This window comes from Haliotis asinina, chromosome 11 (genome assembly GCF_037392515.1).
Source record: "Haliotis asinina isolate JCU_RB_2024 chromosome 11, JCU_Hal_asi_v2, whole genome shotgun sequence".
Taxonomy (NCBI): Eukaryota; Metazoa; Mollusca; class Gastropoda; order Lepetellida; family Haliotidae; genus Haliotis; species Haliotis asinina.
Window position 1 is genome coordinate 15586405 of NC_090290.1, and position 25118 is coordinate 15611522.

The following is a 25118-nucleotide window of genomic DNA, read 5'->3' on the forward strand; positions in this document are numbered from 1 at the left end:
TGGAATATTGCTAAAAAGCGGTGTAAAACTCAACTCACTCACTCTGGGCTTCTCCGAGTAATGATGCCAAGACAGGACAGATGGATTCGAGTGACACATCTCCGGCGAAGGTTCCAGACGGCACTGATCACATCCTGGACCATTTCAGGACTGCATCCTAACACAGAATTCCTTGATATCACTTTTGGATTCTACCACAACGTCCTGCTGTACGACCCATTCTCACACAAGGTCACTGAGACAACCACACAGCTCATAAAGTGTCTACATCATTTCATCTTTGCTCCACTTTTGAATGCATCTTCTGTGTGCACAGCTGTTTCTTTATGTGACAAGTATACTAATACTTAAACAAGAAACAAGGGAGCTAGTATTCTGAATGTATTCAGACAATATACAATCTCAACAAAATTTGATAGGGATGGGTATGCTAGCTGATACAGTGATACACATGCTGCACTGAGATACATATGACGATAATGTGGTATAAATGTTACATTCAGGAGCAATCAGAAACATCATGCATGAACTGAACTTAATGAATAGAACAAAACATGATGGTGATGAGTGATCCTAAATTTCTAAATTTAGAATGATGCTACAAATATTGATTAAAGAGTGGCTGAGTATGGTTTTACGCCGCATTTAGCAATATTGCTGCAATATCATCGCAGGAGACATTAGAAATGAGCTTCACTCATTGTACACATGCTGGGAATCATGAAGAGCGAATGTTCAAACCAATAATGAATAGTATTGCACATTTTCAAATTTAAAAATACTTCTCAGAATAAAAATAGCACATATACTATCAGTGACTACATCAACAACAAATTCTGCTAACAACAAACAAAGCAATGCAACATATAAATAATACAAAACAGCTTGTCATCAAAAAGAAAGGCTGATTGTGACAGTCAGAAATTTGAGAACATTTTTCTCTACTGAGACTTTCAAAGTACAAGAACAATCATGCAAAACCGTTTAAGTGTCTGAATGCTGACAAAAAATATTTCCTCAATTATTCATCCCAATCAAATCCAACCTCTAAAACCCTTAAATTGAAATAATGCCAAAAAGTACTAAAATCGGTGCTGTACTAAGAAACTGTAATTCCTGATATAACATACGTTGCATTTGACCAGTTTGGCAAAGACATTGTGTTTTCATAAAAGCAGGTTTAAATGAAACATAATTTACATAATCTTTTCAACAAAAACCTTGTTAAATTAGAATGACACCAGTGTATGAAACAGTATCTGCCCAGCAACCCGCTGCTTGCTGGTTACATGGTAGGCTTACAAATTCATTCTATAGCCGGTCCTGTGCGCTAATACATTTTCCAAGGGTACATATTTGACCATGTCATTGACTACAGGAAATTTTCTTGAAAATAATTTACAATTGTGGTAACTAGATGATGTCTGTATTGTTCATGATCAATCAAACTGTAACTTCCACAGATCAACCTACCCATTTATCTAACACTAAATGTGACTGGTCTAGAGAATACTTTCAGCCAATGAATAATGTCATTCTTTTCTGATGGCAATGACACTAAATGAATTAACAACGACCACCAACTCATGGTTTTATTAAATTAGTTTTTGCACATGTTTAAATGTACCTCACTTCAAGATATTCATTAATTACTTTCTTTTAACACCATACCTCAAATTTCTATATTTAGTACAGGGCTGGTTACACATTAACAGGTCCAGCAACATTTTTTAGTTATCAGCACCGTGGCTTAATGTTTGTTTGAAGGAGTTTCATATACTGATTACATTTACAAAAAATGTGGAATAATCAAATTTGCATTATGCACATTGTAGTATGTTCTTGAGTGAACTGAAGTATAATAATTAATAATATAATATAGTTAACAATATTCTTAACTTTTGTCACACATTTTTCATCACATTTTCTGGTACGGAGCCAGATCAAGAGAACAGTACAAACATCTGTGCAAGAAAAACTTCAACACTTGAGAGAAGGTACTTGTAAAGTTTTAGATAAAATATTGTAAATATATGACGTGATAAGCGGATCTGAAAGAAAAGTATTTTTTTGGGTCTGCCTCCAGCATATATAATAAATGATAGTGAGTGAGTTTAGTTTTACACCACAGCAATATTCCAGCTATATGGTGGCGGTCTGTAAATAATTGAGTCTCTACAAGACAATCAAGTGATCAACAGCATGAGCATCATTCTGCGCATTTGGGAACTGATGACGTGTGTCAACTAAGTGATCGAACCTGGCCATACGAACCCGTTAGTCGCCTCTTATGACAAGCACAGTCGCCTTTTATGGCAAGCATGGGTTGCTAAAGGCCTGTTCTACCCAGGACCTTCACAGGTATAATAAATGATAGAGGCATCTGAGTTCTAGGGTTAAGTGTGCTTCTCATGTCACTTTTTTATGGCTATATGGTGGCAGTCTGTAAATAATTGAGTCTGTACCAGACAATCCAGTGATCAACAGCATGACCATCAACATGTGTATCTGGCAAGCACTGGTTGCAGAAGATCTATTCTGCCATGCATCTTCATGGGTGCATCGTTCTTGAAGAGAATACATTATACATATACAGATCATTTAAGACTTCTCATAGCTACATAGGTACTAGTGTGTCATGATTAATGTACTCATATACTTATTAGAGATAAGGGGCGGTGGGGTAGCCTAGTGGTTAAAGCGTTCGCTCGTCACGCCGAAGACTCGGGTTCGATTCCCCACATGGGTACAATGTGTGAGGCCCATTTTCTGGTGTCCCCCGCCGTGATATAGCTGGAATATTGCTAAAAGCGGCGTAAAACCAAACTCACTCACTCACTCACTATTAGAGATAAGTTTATTTCATTTTATAGTCAAGAAATCAACCATTTGCAAAACACATTCTGATAACAGAAGATCCTGAAACCGTTTCAAAGGTTATGTGTTGCAGAGTAGTGCAGTCTAAAGGCATCAATGGAGGTGTTTTGCTATTTCAAGACAAACATTTGCCAATGTCTGTCATTCATCACACTTACTACTCCAGATTTAGTAATGAGTTTACTCTAAACACAATCATGATCTCACCTCTGGAATTCACCAGTGATGCTTTCAAATGGCAATGTTCCTGAGATGCTATGATTTTTAGTTCCAAACGATTGGGCTAGAAATGCTACGAAATTTGGATTTAAATTTGGATATATACATATTCATCAAGAAGAGGCAACAAGAAGAAATGTAATGCTGACAATTTGGAAATCTTCTGTTTGAGGTACGAGTATCATATTATCTTTCATCTTCACCTGGGTTTCAATGGCCATATAACAAACTTTCAGGAAAAAAGATGGGGTGAGCACCCCTGAAACCCCCCTTCCAGATCCGCCAATCTGTTTGCAACACTTGTTGGCATCTCTGATGTTCTCATCTCCAGCATTCACCACAAATCATAACAAACAACAACAAATGATCCTATAAAATCTCAGACATTCATCACATCTTTAGAAATAATTCATCAACACAATATTTGGCACTCATTGCAGTCATAATTTTCCAAAGTTCATCTCTAACATGTCATCGGCATTGAGTACAAAGTTTTAACTGGTGAGTCCCCTAATATATCTTAGGTCGGTTCTTCTAGCAGTGGTTCCATCAAGAAGTGGCATGCCCAGTTTTGCCCTCAACACGTTGGGGATGTAGGGGTTAGAGTTGCAATGACCATGACGGTTGGGGATGTCCGACTCCCGATAAACGTGGATCTGAACATTGGAGCGAAGATCAACCTCAATCTCACTCCATGTCTGAAAGGTGAATGAATTGCTGCTAAAGTCAATGTAATGTATTTGTTTGTTTGCTTGTTTGTTTGTTTGTTGTTACATCACATTCAGTAGTATTCCATGTACATGGTATCAGTCAGTAAATATTCGAGACTGGACCAGACCATCCACTGATTGAGTGAGTTTAATTTTATGCTGCACTCAGCAATATTCCGGCTATAAGGATGTGGTCTGTAAATAATCTAGTCTGGACCAGACAATCCAGTGATGAACAGCATTGGCATTGATCTGCTTAATTATGAATAAAAAATGTGTCAACCAAGCCAGTGAGCCTGACCACTCGATCCCGTCAGTCACCTCTTTCAACAAGCATGATTTACTGAAGATCAATTTGAAGCTAGGTTCAGCCAATGATTGACGTTATGGGCATCGATCCACACATGTAGGGCACAATGACATGGAATCCACGTGACAATGTATCACTGCTGTGACCAAAGAAAGCACTTAATTAAAGCCATCTTATTGGTTTAAAATACCGAATAAAAAGCATCTGACAGCAAAAATATACTGAGGATTCAAAGAAAACACATCTCCATTTAAATGAAAATGTGATAATACTCAACAGCTTAAACAGTAACAAACTAGCAAATATTTTTCACATCATCTTTCTAACAGCTTTAACCAAATGACATACCTCAGTGCCAATCAATTCCTCAAACTTTTTGGCAAGTTTCTTTTCAGGCAGCCAGATATTTCCGTTAGCGAAGACGACGCAGTCCTGCCACTTTCCGTTGAGAATTACACGGAGCTTGTCGGCCAGGAGTGGGATTGAGGCTGCATTGTCACATGTCACGATGCTCTCCACTAGGATACGGAAGCCCTCATCACGATCCTTGTATGTACTGACAAGGTACCCTGTCAAAGGCAGAACACTGTCAGTGTTATGACAAAGGCAAAACTAGGCACTCAGGTGTTGGTCAGGACTGTGAAAGTTGTAGTTAAGGAATTATGTTGCACATGGTGAGGTGACTTTGTGATTAAAATTATGGTTCCAGTTGTTAAATGCGGCTAATCATGATAACAATAACTGATTTCTAAAACGCCAAGTATCCATTGACCAATGCTCACTAGTGCAATGGCAAAATTAAAACCAAATTCATACACATACATGTACATACACACAATTGTGTCTAGGAGAATGCTTGGTGGAAGAGATGGGTTTTAAGGAGAGACTTGAAAAGGTTTTGAGGTGATATGTATCCATTGCTGTCCAACAGTTTAACATAGATATCCTACACAGATATAGTATACTCTGACATGAGGGGTCCTTGTATTATTCTATTATTGATGAACACCAGGCACTATAACGATAGCTTATGTCTTCATGTAATACACAGCTATGGGACTGAACCAGAACAGCTTCCTTTCCATCAAACAATGGATTTAATTTCAGATTAGAAAACCAAAGAGGAATAGAAATATCAATTTTGTCCCTTCTGGTCAGAAGTGCCCTAGTATGGTGATCTACCTCCAGTTGTTGGTGATCAATAGGCAATTTTTACGTGGTATTGTCCAACATAGTTTTCTGCTTTTAAAAATACATTCTAGCTAGTTTTAACTCTTTTTGTGATACTCTAGTTATTGTACAGTCCGTCAATGACTGGTTCTTTAATTACTTGTATTGTTTTGTGCATCTACAGCATTACTCGTCACTATATGGCTGCAATATTGCCGATGTGATGTTAAATTTTAACTCACTCACTCAGTGGACAGAAGTTAGCTGAGTCAGCGTGGCAAATGGCACGACAAATATTTTTGGGGACAACAATAAGATTGCACTAATATCTTCTATACACAATACTAAGCCTTATGTTACAATCGTGAGGAAATTTACACTTTCCATTTCATGATCAATTGACAAGACCCAAATAGCTTTAAGATTTTTTAAGCTTGACCTCAGGTTTGGGGAACTTGGAAAACTGAGGTTGGAATATTGCTGACACTACGTTATACAACCAGTGGATACTGACTAATATAGTTGGTTACTTAGTTGTTTAATGCCACACCCAGCAATATTCCAACTATATGGCAGCAGTCTATACAATAGCAACTCTGGACTAGACAATCCAGTGATCAATATCACAAGCATCAATCAATACAATATAGGGATACGATGACAAATAAGTCAGCAAGCCTGGCCACCCAATCACGTTAGTCTCTTGTTATGGCAAACATGAGTTGCTGAGGATCAGTTCTAACAGATTTTCACAGTTGATGTTGTCATGCAGGAGAGACAAACAGGGCCTGGTGTTCCCGACTTACCGATAAAGGCCCACACCGTCTCTGCATGCAGCATACTGTAGTTAGCTCTCTCCCACAGCACCTTGTTTATCAAAAACTTTAGAGCTCCATCTCGACGCAGTTCTAGCAGTACATGGAAGTCACGGAGGGTGACAATAGCATTTCCTGAAAGCAGAATTCATTATTCCTAACTATACAAGCCATATACTGGGTACCCATATTCTGCTGGGTGGACAGAAGCAATTTGATCAAATGCACTTTGGTGAGACCAAATGTATTACATGTGCTTTGATATTGGGAAGGACGAAGTCCAAAAAATTCCCAAGAGTCAAGTCGCCAAACATGTTCACCCATCTAAAGACTCTCCACACTTGACTTTAACTGATTTGCAACCTGAGCTCTATGTACAAGAACACATACCACCACCCTGACTTCTACTTTACTAAGAATGAGTGAGTGAATGAGTTTAGCTTTACACCGCACTCAGCAATATTCCAGCTATATGGTGGTGGTGACCAGACAATCCAGTGCAATTGGGAACCAATGACATGTGTCAACCAAGTCAGCGAGCCTGACCACCTGATCCCGTTAGTCGCCTCTTACAGCAATCACAGTCGCCTTTTATGGCAAGCATGGGGTGCTCAAGAAATACTCTACCCCTGGACCTTCACGGGTCCTTTACTAAGAAAATGTAACCCCAGATACAACATCTGTTACATGTGACCTTTTTCTAAATGGCATTGTGTAATCATATTCCTTTGTTGCGTGCTGCTTTCACAAACAGTCCTCTTACTGACTTTCAAAGATCAGAAACCTGTTATGGTGTAAGTGAATGAATGAGGCCTTACGCCTCTTTTAGCAATATTTCAGTGATATTACTGCAGAGGACACCAGAAATGGGCTTCAGACATTGAACCCATGTCTTAAGTTTGGCAAGGAACAATTTAAATAGGTGCGTTGTCACTATTCTTCCCTGCTGCCCTCAACTCCCTTTATGCTGATACTCACCTTCACAGCTGAGGTCCTTGAGTTGTCCTTCCTTGGCTCCCGCCCTGGCCCGGCTGTTAGAGTGGAAGGCAACAGCCTGACACAGCATAGCTCGAATCATGTTTACTTGATTCATATTGGCATTTACACAGTGGAGGATCATGGGGAGACTGATGTGTTGCTGTACTGCACGCTTCTGCCTGGTGCGGGCATAGTCATCAGAATCATCATCACTTACATAATTAAACCCATCACTGTCACTTCCTGTTGCATCATCACGTGCATCATCAACATCCTTGACATCGTCAGCTGCAGTTACCTCCCCTGTTGACACGTCTGCTTCAGGTACTGTGTTGGTTGAAGCTGCTATCAGCTCCTCATCCGTTGCCATGACAACCAAAGTATTTGGATCTGATGTTTCAGTTTGCTTTACTTCAGCCTCACAAGTGTGAAGAAATTCTGAAAATGTTTGATTTTTTTCCATTACTAGTTATCGGCATTTATAACTGGCATTTTATAACTCACGTCAAACACAAATCAGAAACTGCTTTTGTAGGTTTAAACCACTGAACCAAGCCAGTTGAGTGAGTGAGTGAACGAACGAACAAACGAACGAGCGAATGAACGAGCGAATGAAGGAATGAATGAATGAATATGGTGTTACACCATTTTATGCAATATTCCAGCAATATCATGGTGGGGAACAACAGAAATGTTCTTCACACATTGTACCCATGTGGGGAATCAAACCCAGGCCTGTGGCATGACAACAATAGAATAAGATCTCACAATCATTATCGCTTTAAGAATTACATACAAAATATCAGCCAGTCAAAAAACATTGTAGCGTTGCTCATCTCTAAAATTCTTCTCACCATTCATCTTGGCATACATCTCCGAAACAGCGACCTTGACCCCTCCGATCCACATGTAGGGTGCCAAGCCACCATTTTTGTCCATGTGTTCATAGCTTCTCTCTTTCACAAGCCAGTGATGGAGGAAAGCCATGAAGCCTGGGACGGAATTCAGACTTGGGAAGCTGTTCCTTGTGATTCTCTCGAGGAGCTATGAAGAAAGAAGCAGTCACGATTAGTATATGTGTTTAGTGTTATATACATCATGTCAGTGTTAGCATAGCATGACAGCTACTGTGGACATGAAGCCTACTATAATGCAGACATTAAAGACACTGGTGAACTGTGGACACAGAGTATTTGACAGGAAATGTGGAAAAGTGTAGATAATGGACACAGAAAACATAATATATTAATGTAAGCCTAAACTTTAACTCATAAATATCATCATAAAACAAGGAAATAAAAAGTTTGTGATGAGATTTGCTTCCATGCACATTTCTTAATTTGGAGGTTTACAGGACTGCCAACCTTGGCCTGAAGGGATAATGATCAGAAAACAATCACGTAACATAATTAGTTATCACGTAATCTAACTGCTCTCCTTCAGCATATTCTAAAAACTCTTCAGCAAGAGAAGCTGGTGAAGGGACCATAGTCTGTCTCACAGTCCCTGAACCATACTATTTTCCAAAAATGAAGTTTAGACTTTCCTAAATGAAGTGTAGATTTCCCCAGGATCTGAATCCTTGGTCTGCCTTTGGATCTACTTCAATTTAAATAGGTGTGTTGTTGCTATCAAAATTATATATTCAGAGACTAAACATTAGCAACCATTGTAACGTCATGAGGAGCCTAAGGGAGGTAACTATGGATGAACTACAGGGCAGTGCCCATGGTAGTAAACTTTTGTTAGACTGCAAGTTCTCCTGCACTGGACCCCAACATGATAATCAGAAATCTATGTCCTACCTTAGCTGTAACTTCAAGTATTGTTGAGTCAATGTCATCGGCGTCATACCGATTTTCTGCCTCCTCCATCCTATTACCACCCTCTTCAGTTTTTGTTGTCTGTTCCGACTCAGTGTCCACCCCAGCCTGTACCCTCCCCTCCTTCAACCATCTCTTCATCTCCTTCTTGGCTCTCGACACCTGCTCATCTCTGTTCTTGTTCTGTGAGAAGGAGTGAGTCAGTGAGTTCAGTTTTATTACTTTTAGCAATATTCCAGCAAAATCATGGCACATGAAACCATAAAACATAAAACCCATGAGAGGCATCAAACCACTATGGGTGTTGAGATGAGCGACAACGACTGATTCACCCCAACATGTGTCAGAAGAGGAAAACCTAGCAGTGTTTGCAATACTTTAATTTGCCAGATGGCCATCAGCGCCTGCTGCCGCCTGCAGGCCATAAAATCTACAGGCCCTGAATGAAATCTGCAGGTCCAGTTTGCTTGAGTCAAACCAAAAGAAATAAATCAGACTACATTGAACACAGTTTCACAAGCTGAACCCAAGGTTCAAATCCATGATTGGTTCAGTGTTTGGTTCTATGGCTGATTCCATGTTAGGCCGCAAGTCACTCACTAACAAGAAGAAGATTCCTCTAAAACACTACTTACTCAGAGACATAAACACAGATTCAGAAGGCACACACCCATAAAGATCTGGGTTAGAATTGAACTTCATTAACTCAAGTTGGTTGTAAGAGGTGACTTAAGGGATTGGGTGGTCAGGTCCTCTGACATGGCTGACACATGCCACTGTATCCCAACTGCCTAGATCAAAGCTCATGCTGTTGATCATTGGATTATCTGGTGAAGACTTGCTTATTTACAGACTGACATCACTTGTGTGGAATATTGCAACAAACATCCACTGAGAACATGATTCTCCAAATGACAAGATAACTCAACAACAAGACTCACTCAACAACAATAAGGCCCATCACACAAGACTACAATGCCTACCTTTATGGCTCCACACTTAGCCTGGCCCCAGATATCCATGGCTTTGTCCATTGCCACTGAGTGTTTCAGTTCTACAGAAGGTGGCTTCAGTCCAGCTGTGGGGTCAAAGTCTGTCATCTTCAGTTTTATGTTAGCAGTGTCCACATCTTGGAGACACCTGCACTGTTCCACCAGCCGGGCTTGAGTTGTCTTCCTTGCATTCTTCTCAGCAGACGTGGTGGCTGGAAAGCAGAGGGTCAACCATTATCAGTTAATTTGTTTGAGTAATCACTGAAACATTGTAAATCATTGAAACATTGTAAATGTGACTGACTGAATTCATTTCCCCACGTCTTTGCAAAAAATCAGCCACAAGCAGATCAACTAATTTCACCAGAATGGAATGTCTGCGAGGTCCAGTGCAAGTTGCAAGAGATCTCTGTTTTTCCCAGCATATCCTTATGACGTCTTACTGCACTTCTAGACTTGTTTCAAAGTGAAAAAAACACAAACTACATCCATTTATCAAGGTTGTTTCTTGCAATTCTGATCACTGTATCCTAATTACAGGGTTTATACATATTATCAGCCATCAACCTTGAGATCATCTTAATGGTTTCCAAGGCCCAATGAATAATTTTTGGGACCTATAGTAACTTATAAACCTCCAGTGACATCACACTATTGTTCTTGGGAGACACTTTTTTCCATTAAATCCCTCCAGTCTGATACAATGTTGTTTCCTCAGGCAATAATCTAACTAATGTCCCTCTGCTCCACCCATTATCTCAATAACTTCCCTCTGTTCTGGAACTTTGAATTATTACTTATCATGAAGACTGATACAACTTTGTCTTGTCATCACTGAATATGATTGTAAAATATGACATTACTGACACTTTTCAACATGTAGTGTCAAGACTCGGTTTCGAACCCGTAACTCTTTGCTTACTGGCTTGGCGAATTTATCCCCTAGGCTATAAAGGATAGCTGTGAAGAATGAGATTGTTTCTCGGTATGAGCAATGTGTTTCTCACAAGACAGATAGGTAGGGCACGGCTAGCGCATATTGCACTTGCAAGGTCATGCAAGTTGATTTCATTAGTTTTGATTTCATCGGCGAAAACCAAATATTAACACTACAGCATATACATTTGGTCAGTTTATGAATTAGATATAACATGACTTGAGGGCATTATTGAAAAGAAAGCACTCTTCCCTTGAGCATTCCTAACGGCAAGCAGGCTTACGTTTCAATAATGCCTGCGGGTCATTTTATATCCTACACATATAACACATGTATAACACATACACACAAGGTTGACCGACCATCAGAGGTAATAGCTCCATTGTTACACTGGCAAAATTTTTCTTTGAGGTGGATATTAATTAGTGCTGACTGTCGTTGCAAAGTATTTTTTGTTATGTATCAGTTTGTTTGCATAGTTTGACAAATTTTCCTATATTTAGGACCCTTTACAGGTTAAAATAATCAAATTTCAGACTTTTTCAAGCCCACAAACTATACCAAACATTTTTTGCTCCGAAATACCACGCAAGAATTGTTTGAGGAAACACCTGGTTGCTAGTCTGGTCCAGAAAACCACATGCTTCCTGTCAACAGTATCAGGGACATCCACATACATATACAGGGTCTTTCAACATACCTCTTGGGTTGACCAGATGGTCGATGATACCATCCACCCTGGCATCACTGATAGCGTGGAAGAGTGACCCACCACCTCTACGTATACACTCTGTGATAAATGCCAGCCAAAAGCTGCGGGCTTGCTCTGGCATCTCGTCATCTTTGACTGAAAGTGACACACAACTATTTAATAATGTTTCTTTTTATTTCAGCAAAACAACTTAGCAAATAACTTAAGCAAACTCTGCACATTCACTAATTTCATCATTTTCATCATCATCATCATCATCATCATCATCATCATCATCAAGTGATTTTTTTAATTTTGTTAGTTCAGTTTGGATCCAATTAGAAGAAGACATACAGAGTTTCACAAATAATGCAACCAATAGTCTATGCATGTAGCATTAACACAAACACAATATTGGCGACAGGACAAGATATCTGTCATTTCCTTGAATTTTATTTCATAAGCTCACTTTTTTCTGCTATAGTTAAATCAGAGCATTTATTCCAGTGCAGTTCCTATCTGTACAGACATCTGACAAACACTCCTCCACTACTGGCAAACAAGGATAAGTCGAGCATTGACCTGGCAATTGACCCAATTTAGCATGTATGAGTGCTGCCTACCAACGTTTGCCATTGGGGCCCTGGGTTACCTGTAGTCATGGGTAGTGTAACAGACTTGTTACATCAGTTTGTGAGAGTTTTGTGAGCAGGGCGTGAGCGGCTACATGCAGAATCAATTTCATCATCATGCACTGCACATGTACTAGCCTACATCTGCTCCACCTTCACAAACCAAATGGTTTACTCATTGCTGTGCACAGCCTACTCCTCATAAACGCATTTTCTGTGCCAGTCCAGCTTATCCTTGTTGGCCAGTAGAGCACGTCACTTGAACATTTTATTCAGGCAATCTGCTTCAATATTTCCAATTTAGCAACACTAGCTAAAGAAATGTTTCAAGAAACATATTTGGTTGCTGTTCCTCAAAAAAAAATATAAACAGGTAGCTTAAATTGGAAAAAAATAAAGGCTGCTAAAGATCTTAAACACCACCTTTTCTAATCTCCCTTGCTATTAATTGGAGAAAGGTGTATCCTCTGTACTATTTCAGTTTTGCTTGAGTTTTTGGAAGCGATGCTACAATCATGATGAGGACATAAAACATAGCCCTTATACCATCCTGTCTCTTAGGTTCAAAATTATTACTCTTCGCAGCATCAGTGTTAATGGGGTTGACTTACCTTGATCGTAGCCAAAGAGTGGTCTGCTGACACTTGTTGGTATGGAAACCAGATAGCCAATCAGGGTAGAGAGGTTAGGAATGACGTCTTTTGTTCGTCCCTCTGGGCTGGAGATAAAGTTCTTCACAATAGTAATGATCTGAGACAGAAGGTCAAAGTCAACCACAGTGGCTGAAAAACAACGTGGAAAAAGATTAATTCACTTGGCTGCATATTACTGATGTTGGTGTGAAAGAGCCTCCCATTTGTGAGACAGTGGTGTAGGTAATTAACAAGAAAAACACAGCCTACTCCCTTAACTGATAGAATGAATTAACCATAGCTGATTAAGGTTTGACTATGTAATTGAGCCTTGCGAACAGAACAAAACAGACATGTTATTTCCAATACAGTATCCTGTAGGATATGATATGCTTGACACTTGATAACAATGGAAAATCAGAATCAGCATTTGAAAAATATTAACTGTACATAAGATAATAAAAAATGGTTTACAATTTGAAATTACAGCAAGGCATTTTAGTCCAGTTTGATACAATTGTTACATTTACAGATATTCTAATGGGATATCTACATAATTCACCGTAACTCATAAAATCTAATTGCAATAACTGTTTTAACTGTAATCCAAACATGAAGGTGGTTATCAATATCCCCTACAATGGCAAAATATTCTTCAGGAATATGTCTGTGCTAGTTATGACTATGGTATATGGCAAAGTAAAAGAAGAGTGGTGAAAGGTTGTCGAATTCCCGCTCCAGATAAAGGCACTACCATACCACCATACTCACTACCAAAAAGTCCAAAATAATAACCTTCACACACCCCTCTGTAGAAAGCGTTGCATGAGAAAAAAACAAATCTATCAACCAATTTATCCAATAACAAAGCTTTTCAGCTGCAAAATGAACAGAAAGAATCTTCTCCAACATTAAATCTATGCAACCGACCTGCACAAGTTCTCTGCATAGCAAACAAGAGTCGTAGTTGATGTTCACCGGCCGTGATGTCACTGAGTTGACCTATCATATTGCCGAGGACCATGAACAGGATGTCCATCTGCTTGAAGTCGTAGCCCAGAGGGTCAAGTGTGCAGAAGTAGCCCAGTGTTGGCTTCAGCATCACCTGGTCAACATCAACATATTCATCATCAACATCACCTCCATGGATTTTTGGTGGTCCACTTCTCTATGGCTCCATAATCTGACATGCAGTTGTGTCCCTTGGGGAAATGAATGACTTGAGCCCTTGTTTATTGTGTTTGGGTTGAACAACACCATTTCAGTGCTTATTGGTTTTGAGGTGAGGTGAGATGAAATGGGGTTTAACATCGTACTTAAGAATATTTCACTTACATGATGATGTGCGTGCATGTGTGTGTGTGACTGTTAGTACTAGCACAGACTTTAGCTGGTTTTATGGAGCTAGCTCACTGACACACCATACCACAGTTAAGCACAAATAGTGAATGAGTGAGTGAGTTTAGTTTCACGCCGCACTCAGCAATATTCAAGCTATATGGCTGTGGTCTGTAAATAATAGAGTCTGAACCAGACAATCCAGTGATCAACAACATGAGCATCAATCTGCACAAGTGGGAACCAATGAAATGTGTCACCCGATCCCATTAGTTGCCTCTTACAAGAAGTATCGTCGCCTTTCATGGCAAGCATGGGTTGCTGAAGGCCTATTCTACTCAGGGACCTTCATGGGTCTAAGCATGATTACCCTACCCAGACATATTATACTGACTCCAAGCTGACCAGTCCTTGTTGTACCCATGAATGGCAAGCTCCATGTTGGGGCTAACAAGTACCATATCTTAACATCTTTTGGTACGATGCAGACAGGGATCAAATCCAGGATGTTCCATTCTCTGGGTGGACCCTATAAGCACTACACCAAGCAGGCGATCACTGATTTTCAAAGGCGGTGGGGTAGAATAGTGGTTAAAACATTCGCTCTTCACGCCGAGAACCCAGTTTTGATTTCCACATTGGTAAATGAAGCCCATTTCTGGTCTCCCATGCTGGGACATTGATAGAACAGTGCAAAAAAATGCTTAAAACCAAACTCACTGCCCCCGGGCTCTTGCCAGAGTGGTGATGACTTTCAGTTTTTCAGGATTTCCTCAAACATGTTTGACACGTCAGGATATAGCTTACATAATGAATAGTGACACTAGTACAAACACTCTCCTACTCTATCACTCACTTACTCAAACACTCATTAAATCTCATTCATATACTATAACTCACTCACTCACTTACTCACTCACTAACTCACCTCCAGTTCGCCCAAACCAACACCTGAATAGCCTCTAGAATCAGATATCATGAATGACCTCCAACTCACCTTGACCCTTTCCCAGTGAGACTTTGTGATGTAAAGTGGAAGCCAGGCATTGATTGGCTCACGGCCCATACCAACAGTTGCACAGCCAAGAGGGTCAGAGAACTCGAATCCACCATGAGCGTTGAGGTGACCTTCAACCGATATCTTGTACTCAAGGGCATCAAAGATGGATTGTCTGCTCACCAATGTACCACTGATCACTTGGATCCGAGTCTGTGGAAATATCAGATAAACAGTTATACAACAGAATCCGATATGAAATTTAAAAATTAAAAATTATAGAAAAAGACATGTTTCAAATAAGAAGCACTTTTTAAGGTTAACACCTAGGCATAAATCATACTTCTAAGATACTTCGGTGAAAGATCAAAGGCGCCAACAATACTTCTATCAGACAATAATACGCTCTTTTTGCATTGGATCACAATACCTTGGAGTCACTTCGCCATTCTAGTCTGCCCTTCTCATAATTGAAAACTTTTCCATTCCAGAAATCACCTGTATGAGTCAGCTTACCGCTGTTGGTTCATCCAGCGCATGCTCAGGTCGCTTCACAGCCAATCCGAACCCGATTGCATTCTCAACATCATCCTTACTCAACAGGATATCCTTAACTGAACACTGGGACAGAACACAGAAGAAGAAGTCAGTTGCATCTTGGGATAGCTGGTCAATTTCTGCAGCACTCACAACCAGTGACTTCAGTTTTTCTTGATCGGCCTTGACCTTCGTGATGTTCTTGGACACACGCTGATCCATAAGTCGTTGACGTCTGTTCTTACTGAACTGAAAGAGAAATTGATAATGAAAGAATTTACCACAGTTTAACACACTGACAGCTGAGTATCAATTCTGGTCAAACTTGCCACGACAGGTTATCTTGTCTTGGCAACAGTGATATTTTCAACCAAGTTTCACATGCTGGCGAAACAGGTGAACAAGAAGCATGTGCACAAGTTATTTATTCATTAACCTGTGCCGTCTTGCACACTTGACTGTCCCTTTCTTTGCACTCCTCCCTCCTAAAAATAGTCACTCGCCAAATAGAAAATTCAGCTGATGAGACCATTTTAACTTGAGGAATGAATTGAAGAAACAATACAACTGACAACACTTTGCATCTGCATTTGTTGGAAACAGACACTGCCAATGTACTTTATGAGGGGATATATAACAGTATCAATTATCTTCATGGATTTATTGAGAAATTTTGATGAAAAATTGAAGGTAATATCAGTGATCCTTATCTTGTTAATGGACCCAAAACCATTTACTTCACTTTATCTATGACAGCAAGAAGAGTTAATTAGCATATATTAACATATTCCAATTCAGTGTTCTTGATGTCAATCACTGAGTCGCTTGGTCCAGACTGACTTATTTACAGACCACCAACATATAGTACTAGTGGGTGAGTGAGGTTTTACACGAAATTTACCAATAATCCAGCAATATCATGGAAGGCGACATCAGAACTGGGCTTCAAACATTGTACCCATGTAGGGAATCGAACCTGGATCTTCAACCAGACAAGCAAACGCTTTAACTGCTAGGCTACCCCACCATCCCTTATACAGAAGGAAGTATGTCAATAAACAACATATGAACAACACAAACCAGAGGTTATAACAACAGTCTTACCTTGGCCTCGTATCTGAGGTCGTGAGCTCTAGCCAGCATGGACACAGACTGTGTTTCCCCGCGGAGATAACGAGCCATCATACCATGCATCATATCAATCTGTGAACAGGGGAACATTTGAGAATTTATATGAGAGACTGCACGTCTTTTCCATCTCCTTAAACAATGGCAGATGGATTGTAGGTGAAGACTGGTCTCTTACATTCGCAACAAAAGCCTCGAATAGTCCGAATCCTGGACAGTAGCTCACCAACAGTTTTCAGCTGAAGTTCATGAATATTCTTGCACGTTGGTCTCACACCTCTTCAGTATTTTTCTGACCATATCTTTCACCTGAGTTTGTTTTCAAAATCACAGACCACACATTTTCTTTTTCTTTCTCTCTGGTTCCCGGCAGAATATTTCCCTTGCATAGATACATAATTGTTGTGAAATGGCAATAAATATCATTTTAAAAAATCCACTTTGATAAAGTCGTAAACACAAAATCAAGAATTCAACAATGTTATAGACGACCACAAAATGGTTGCCAATACTGAGAACTGTAGCTCTGTGACCTTCACCCTCAATCCCTTGTCTCACCTTCTGTTGGATCTCCTTGATGTGGTCCATCAGGATCTGCCTCATCTCCTTGGTGACACCATGACCGAACAAAGGCGTCTTGGCCACTCGTGCCTGAAGTCGATTCAGGCGAGTCTGCAGTTTGCTCACATCTGGAGTTTTGACAATGGTAAATGTGTTACATAGCAGTAATTGATTGATATAAGTGGTTTATTTAACACAGCAGTGATAAATATTTGTCATGGGCAATTGTATGCAGTACTTATCAGGGTAATTAATTGTCCATGGTAAATTTTAGCGGTAATTGTAAGCAGTAATTTTCAGGGATAATTGCATGCAGTAACTGTCCATAGTAGTTCCATGCCTGGAAACTAGGCGCTCTATAAATTAATTATTATTATTATTTTTATTATTATTATTATTATTATTATTATTATTATTATTATTATTATTATTATTAGTTACAAAGGGTAATTGTGACCAGTGAAGGTCCTTGGTAGAATAGGCCTTCATCGACCTATTTTTGCCACAAAAGGCGACTATGCTTGTCGTAAAAGGCAACTAACGGATCGGGTGGTCAGGCTCGCTGACTTGGTTGACACGTCATCAGTTCGCAATAGCACAGATCGATGCTCATGTTGTTGATCACTGGATTGTCTGGTCCAGACATGATTATGTACAGACCGCCTCCATAGAGCTGAAATATTGCTAAGTGTGGCATAAAACTAAACTCAGTCACTCACAAAGGGTAATTATAAGTAATTGTCCATGGTAATTATAAGGGGTAATTGTAAGCAGTAATTGTCCATGGTAAATATAAGGGGTAACTGTAAGCAGTAATTGTCCATGGTAATTATAAGGCGTAATTGTAAGCAGTAATTGTCCATGGTAATTATAAGGGTTAAGTGTAAGCAGTAATTGTCTATGGCAATTATAAAGGGTAATTGTAAGCAGTAATTGTCCATGGTAATTATTAGGGGTAAGTGTAAGCAGTAATTGTACCTGTCAGGGAAATGATAGTTTGCTAAACAACTTTTATATTTTCAGGGATTAAATTGTGCGAAAAAGACTCACAGAGTTGGTCTGATGTTTTGATTATGATCAGTATTTCATTGAGTATTACATGTTTATTAGTTTTCAAATTGCACGTCATCAGTCCACTTTTGGGCCAAATAGACTATAAACTTCAAGCACCTTGAAGACAGCTAGGGTTAATAATGTCTGAGTGTTTTCGGCATGCACAAGTGCATGGTTTGTAAGCAGTAATTGTCTGTGATAATTTTCAGTTTTAATTGTAAGCAGTAATTGTCTGTGATAGTTTTAGTTGAAATTGTAAGCATCCAATTGTCTGTGGTAATTTTCAGTTGTAACAGTGAAAGGTAATTAGCAAATAACAATATAAGACTGAAATATTAGTCAAACAGTGAATTACAGCCCATATTTGATACCTAAAGGATGAGATCTGATATGCATTAAACAGGGGACCAGCTACAAGACAGGGCTTGGCTTCTGCAGGTCCAAACTTTTCAACGTGCTTACCAAATTGAATATGGAAGGACACTACATTGGCAGAGCATTTCAATGTTATTGAGGTGAGTATGGTTTTAGCAATATTCAAGCAATATCTCAGGTTGGAACACACATTGCATCCATAAAGGCAAACCGAACCAATGTCATCTCATGAAGCACTGAAGCAACCCACAACCACATCAATCCAGTGATTAACAGCATGAGCATCAATCGATACAACTGGGATACCATGACATGTGTCAACCAAGTTATTAAGTGGGACCATCCTATCCTGTTAGTTGAATCTTACATACATGGGTTACTGAAGACCAATTCCAGCCCAAATCTTACTTAGTTACCACAAACATGAGCTATTCTATAACCACCACAAAGACTTGACAACCATTAAATATAAATCTTGTTCACCTCCATTGGTTTCAATTTTGTCAGCCAGCTTTGTTGTCAGGATGTCAGTGTTTCTGGACAAAATTCTCATTGCCCAGTCAACCTTTTCTGTTGCCGTAGTGAGCATCTCTCTGCTTATAGCATCAACAACCACAGCAATATTTAGGGTGTAAACCTTTTTATCCTGAAAAAGAAGAAATATATGCCATGAATTAAAAAATTATGCTTGAAATTAGATACAGTGAATGAGTCCATCAGTGAGAGATTGGAAAACATCATAGGTTTCTGGAATGCCTCATGGATTCAGAAAAGATAATCCTAGTCAAGACAGAAATGCATAAGTCTCTGGATAAGAAAAATTAAAAATACAAACAACCGTGATGAGCTGGCCTTGCAGAAAAACTGTTTCAGTAACCCATGTTTGTCGTAAGAAGCGACTAATGGGACCGGGTAATCAGACACACTGATTTGGTTGAAACATATCATTGTATCCCACTTGCACAGATCCATGCTCATGCTGTTGGATCACAGGATTGTCTGGTTCAGACTTGATTATTTGTAGACCACCACCATGTAGCTGGAATATTGCTGAGTGTGGTGTTAACAACAAACAAACAACAAAACACAAACCTTCCTGAATGTCTTCTTCATCTTCATCTTCATCTTTGGGAGACTGTTGGGGTCCTTCATGTATATCCAACTTTCTGCAACAACTTCCAGTTGGCCTACACCAGAAATCAAGCAATTTTATAAACAATTTGCATTCAACATTTTAAACATTTTCTTTGCCAGTGTTATCAAAAGCATATGGATCCATACCTTATGGATACCAACTTCTTTATGACGCAGCATTTTGCTACGGTTTGTTAAAAACATTGTCGCTCTCACTCTTACTGGAGAATGGAACAAGGAGCTATACCGAAATGTCATATTATAAAAGAATTCAGAAGTTGGCATCCAAAAATTATCATACCTCTCTTATTAGTCATCAACTTCTAACAAGCAAATCCAAATGATCAGTTCTATTATGCATGATCCAACCAAGAATTAGACATGTAGAATACACATAAACATTTTAAACTCTTTTAAGTTTTTTTCCATATGTGTTAATTCATAATATACTCAGGGAAAAAAATATGGGATGACATGGAAGCACAAGTGTTCCCATATTTATATCCATGTTTCTTCACAGGCTATGCAGTACAAAGCATGTGAAAAAACCTTCGATAGAAATAAAGTAACACATATCCTTTCATGTGGTACCTTATTTTTTCTGCCAGTATACTGTCTATGAAAAAATTTAAGTACGACAATCTTACCAACTGGAGTTCCATCAGTCTCTGTCTCAATTATCTGCCCTTGAATTGTGGATTTCTGCTCAACTGAACCCATACCAACAATCTTGTCTTCACCCTCCATTTCAAGGTCAAGGTCAATGGTTTGTCCAGAGCTGCGAGGAATCAAAATAGCAACACTGACACAGAGGAAGATGAGTCAGCTCTGGTTACACTGGATTTTGTTAGTTTGAACAAGAGCCCGAACCTATACTATCCTTGAAAGATAACATCAATCAAGCAACCCAGGCTTGCTATAAGAGGCGAATGTGCTTGTCGTATGAGACAACTCACGGTGGTCAGGCTCATCAGTTCCCAAGTAAGCAGATCGGTGCTCATGCTGTTAATCACTGGATTTTCTGGTCCAGACTTGACTATTTAGATTCTGACGCCATGTAGCTGATATATTGCTGAGTGCGACGTGAATCTAAACTCACTCACAAGACTAACGCCACTTTATGAAAGTGTAACAGTAACAAAATCCCATTTAGACTGAGTGGAACCTTATGGAGATAGAAGATTCATAACCTGAGGAAATCTATACATGCTTCATTTAGGACTTTATCATTGCAGGAAGGGTTAGGCAGTTGGGAAAATATTGTAATTAATCCACTTCAGGGACTGTGAAACAGTGCACTTCGGGAACTGTGAAACAGTGCACTTCGGGGACTGTGAAACAGTGCACTTCAGGGACTGTGAAACAGACTATTTTGTCAGTTGGAAGAACAAGTATCCCTGACATCCTAAAAAGCCAACATATACCTCAAAGAGATGTATTGAAACAGTTCCTCAATCTTAGCCTTGAGTGCCACAGGTCCATCTCCTGGCTCGCAGTAGCGGAACATCCCATCTGTGGTTCCAACTGTGCTCAAAAACTGGAGGAACTTGAAGTCATGGGCTGTAAAGTTTTAAAACAAAATATCAGGGCTCGATTTAAGGTAAGTCAACTACTTGCAGCAGGTGCTACCTATGATAAACAGCTAGTTACCACAGTTAAATTCCAGTTGTGATGTACAGGGTTGAAATGTTAGACGTTTTAGTGCTAATAAACATATTTCTGTGATGTAGTACCCATGAAACCATAGCAACACAGAGATGCAGCTTCTCCCTGTTTATAAGAGCTGTCATAGCCAAAACGTGTCTATAAATAGCAATTCAAAGTCCAGAAGAAAAATGAGCTGACATACTAATAGTTATAACGTTAGATTTATTGTTGATTCATTTATTGACTTGATTCAAGTTTGACAAGTAACTAAGTTGCACTTTGTAATCTTGGGTTGCACCAGTGCGAGTAACAAAGCACTAAATTGAGCCTTTAATATAATCTATAAAAATGTCATGCCACAATTCTGGAACCAAACTCCAGATAAAGTTGTTAATGGAGGCCTCAACTGGACATTTTACATCTTTTCAGAAGACTCTTTCTTATCTTATAACATTTTAAAATAGGTTACCAAATTGAGAAATTGTTAAGTTACAGGTGAAAAGTGATAAAAATATAATTGTACATTGGCTGAATCCGACGGTGTGAACGACGATGTCCATTTCCAGGGCCATCAGCCGCGTCTGCCACACACGTGACGCGCCCATTGCTTGTCCGTCATGTCCGTCAGTGAGGAAGATCACCACCACTTTGGTGAATCTTTTAGCTGGAAAGCAAATGATGAGATGCAAAGTGACCATCCTAATTTAATGTATGAAGCAATCACAGATCGTTGACCAAGTTATACAGACCAGTGTGAACATGTGCTTCCTGTGTCACCTGGCTGGTTTGTGTTTACAGCGTGCATATATTCATCAGAATATAGAGCAGACTGTCAGTACACTGCCCACACAGTGCTTGTACAGAGCACAGAGCAGTCAGTACAGAATGTAGTGCAGACTGTCAGTACACTGCTCACACAGTGTCAGTACAGAGCAGTTGGTACAGAGCACAGAGCAGTTGGTACACAGCACAGAGTAGTCGGCACAGAATATAGTGCAGACTGTCAGTACAGTGCTCACACAGTGTCAGTAACTGTCAGTACACTGCTTACACAGTGTCAGTACAGAGCAGTTGGTACAGAGTGTAGAGCAGTTGGTACACAGCACAGAGTAGTCGGCACAGAATATAGTGCAGACTGTCAGTACAGTGCTCACACAGTGTCAGTACAGAGCACAGAACAGTCGGTACAGAATGTAGTGCAGACTGTTAGTACACTGCTCACGTAAGTGTCGGTACAGCGTACACGGCAGTCGGTACAGAATGAAGACAGTACATAATCAAAACAGAAGAGAACATGGACAATCAATACAATACACATTTGCAATCAGCATAGTGTCAGTACAGTGCAGATAGTGTCAGTGCAGAGTGCATACAGTGTTAGTGCAGTGTGCAAACAGTTTCGTTACAGGGTACAGTGTCAGTACAGGGCACAGACAGTGTCAGTACAGAGTGCAGACAGTGTCAGTACAGAGCACAGACAAAGTCAGTGCAGACATAGTCAGTACAGAGTGCACACAGAGTTAGTTCAGAGAACAGACAATGTAGGTACAGAGTGCAGACAGTGTCGGTAGACAGCTAAAGGGTAAGGTAACCATGAAATCTTACCAGAGTTTTTAGCAATTACTTCATCAATCATTTTGAAAGCAGATTCAAAGCTAGTACTTCCTCTGCTATTAAGCTTCCCAATAACATCCTTGAAGTTACTCCGAGTGTAGTCAATATATTCTGCGTATGTGTCGTATGTGATGACGTCTACTTGGAGACTGCTGTCCTCAAGGCTGTCAGTGATGACATCCAGCAAAGCTTGTTTCACCTGTGAAAATTGAAGTCAATCTCAATAGGTTTTTGATGGACGGGCAAGTCATCTAAGGCAAGGTGTGTCTCCCTTAGGTAAGCCATGATTAGCATGAGTTGACCACAAATGTTTATGGTTTAAAGGCACCATATCTGTTTCAACAAAATTATAAACTTACATACTTTAGGTTTTCTATCAACATAAAGCTTACCTCCCTTGATATCACTGGAATGCTCATCAAAGCAGAATAAAACTCACTCACTCACTCGTGTGAGCAGTAGTTTCATCCTCCTTGAGTCAATAGTCATCAGATATATTCAATGCTTCTTACAACCTCCCAAACCCTCACATTCTGGTAAAGTAAAATTTGCTGATTAAGTGTCTTAATGCACAGGTGCCTGCCCTAGAAGTGCCCCATCAGCAATAAGTGATTGGAATTAAAAGTTTTTTCAGTAATTTTTATTTGTGTTGCAGAAATATACTATCTTTGCCGACCTACTTCAACAAACAATCAGGAACAAGCATGGGTGTCAAGAGGCAGTTCATTCACATATCAGAATTCCACGATTTTTGCCAACATGATTACCTCATGATGCACTCTGGAAATATTTGTTGCACCTGATTACAGAAAGTGCAGTAACTGGAGAAAGCTTTATGGATCGTTGCCAATTGTTTTAGATTAAAATTTTAACTTGTAAAGATTTTTAAAAGTAATTTGGAATTGTTGACACTAAGGAAATTGTAGTATTGCTATATACTATCATAATGCCGTAATTAGAAGGTAAAATTGCAGTAATTACACAGAAATCATATGAGTAGGTATCTCCGTTAATGTATTCAGTTGCACAACAGCTAACATGATACAACCAAAGCTCCACAGCTGTAGTATTGCTGAAGTTTGTATAAAACATTCAACACACATGCACTAGTGTACTGACACAATCAAGAACTTGTCTCTGAACATGTGAAATGTCTTTGTAAGGCAAGTGCCCTGGTTGATATCATATTGCATCAGTAACACACTTAACTGTAAGGTTTTGAAAGGATTGTTTACAAAAAAAGCAAACATCAGGAAATCTTTCCCACCCAAATGACCTGCCATGGGACTTTCATGTGCCAATGAAAGTACATGTTTTCGAAATATTTTCAGTACCACAATTTGATGGTACAATTTCCATTTATCCTCCACAGGAACATCCGATGACCTATATTTCGTCATCAGAACACCATCCTTGTAGAAATAACAAACTTTGCTAACTTCCTCAAAAGAAACAGCCTTACTAGCCAACTTCTGCACTTCTACATCCTCACCCTGTGCACTAATAAGCTGCTCTCTGGAAAGAACATGTTCACCACCTGACAAACTATCTGACTTATCAAGAAGTCCTGAAGAGCTACTACACTCTGAAGATAAGTCATCTGTCTCTACCTCATACAAAGAATGATCCATGAATGTACCGGACAAAGCATAAATGGTATCATTCTGCAAAAGAAGTCATGGAAGAAATGCCTTTTGACATTGAACAATTCACTGCACAAGAAGGAAAAATACCCGGAAATTCATCTGTACTAACTGAACTCTCTGGCAAATCAGTGACAATTGGATCAGCGCCAACTTTGGCGTAGGATCAACAATTCGACACCCGGAACTGGGAGAGAGTCAAGAACACCAACTTTCACCTCACCTGAAATCAGATCTGAAGTCAAATTCACAAAATGGAGAGGAGCAGAAGAACTGCCACCTATACCCTGAAGCAAAACATCTGA

The 25118-nt window shown here is 39.5% G+C and overlaps 1 protein-coding gene across 1 annotated transcript in view; it reads right to left on the reverse strand.

Moving 5' to 3' along the window:
• Positions 1 to 314: 314 nt before the first annotated feature.
• LOC137255261 (uncharacterized) overlaps positions 315 to 25118 on the reverse strand; it is a 31289-nt gene continuing 6485 nt past the window's right edge. Inside the window, exons 4-23 of the mRNA XM_067792708.1 lie at positions 23162 to 23369; positions 22080 to 22220; positions 21334 to 21469; positions 20557 to 20687; positions 19868 to 19962; positions 19259 to 19421; positions 17345 to 17475; positions 16763 to 16861; positions 15638 to 15907; positions 15122 to 15334; positions 13717 to 13891; positions 12766 to 12936; positions 11532 to 11678; positions 9886 to 10106; positions 8885 to 9085; positions 7934 to 8123; positions 7080 to 7517; positions 6093 to 6236; positions 4465 to 4685; positions 315 to 3794 (exon numbers count right to left, since the gene is read on the reverse strand). Coding sequence (XP_067648809.1) covers positions 3591 to 3794; positions 4465 to 4685; positions 6093 to 6236; positions 7080 to 7517; positions 7934 to 8123; positions 8885 to 9085; positions 9886 to 10106; positions 11532 to 11678; positions 12766 to 12936; positions 13717 to 13891; positions 15122 to 15334; positions 15638 to 15907; positions 16763 to 16861; positions 17345 to 17475; positions 19259 to 19421; positions 19868 to 19962; positions 20557 to 20687; positions 21334 to 21469; positions 22080 to 22220; positions 23162 to 23369 — 3699 coding nt within the window. The 3' untranslated portion in view covers positions 315 to 3590. The remainder of the gene's footprint in view (positions 3795 to 4464; positions 4686 to 6092; positions 6237 to 7079; positions 7518 to 7933; positions 8124 to 8884; positions 9086 to 9885; positions 10107 to 11531; positions 11679 to 12765; positions 12937 to 13716; positions 13892 to 15121; positions 15335 to 15637; positions 15908 to 16762; positions 16862 to 17344; positions 17476 to 19258; positions 19422 to 19867; positions 19963 to 20556; positions 20688 to 21333; positions 21470 to 22079; positions 22221 to 23161; positions 23370 to 25118) is intronic.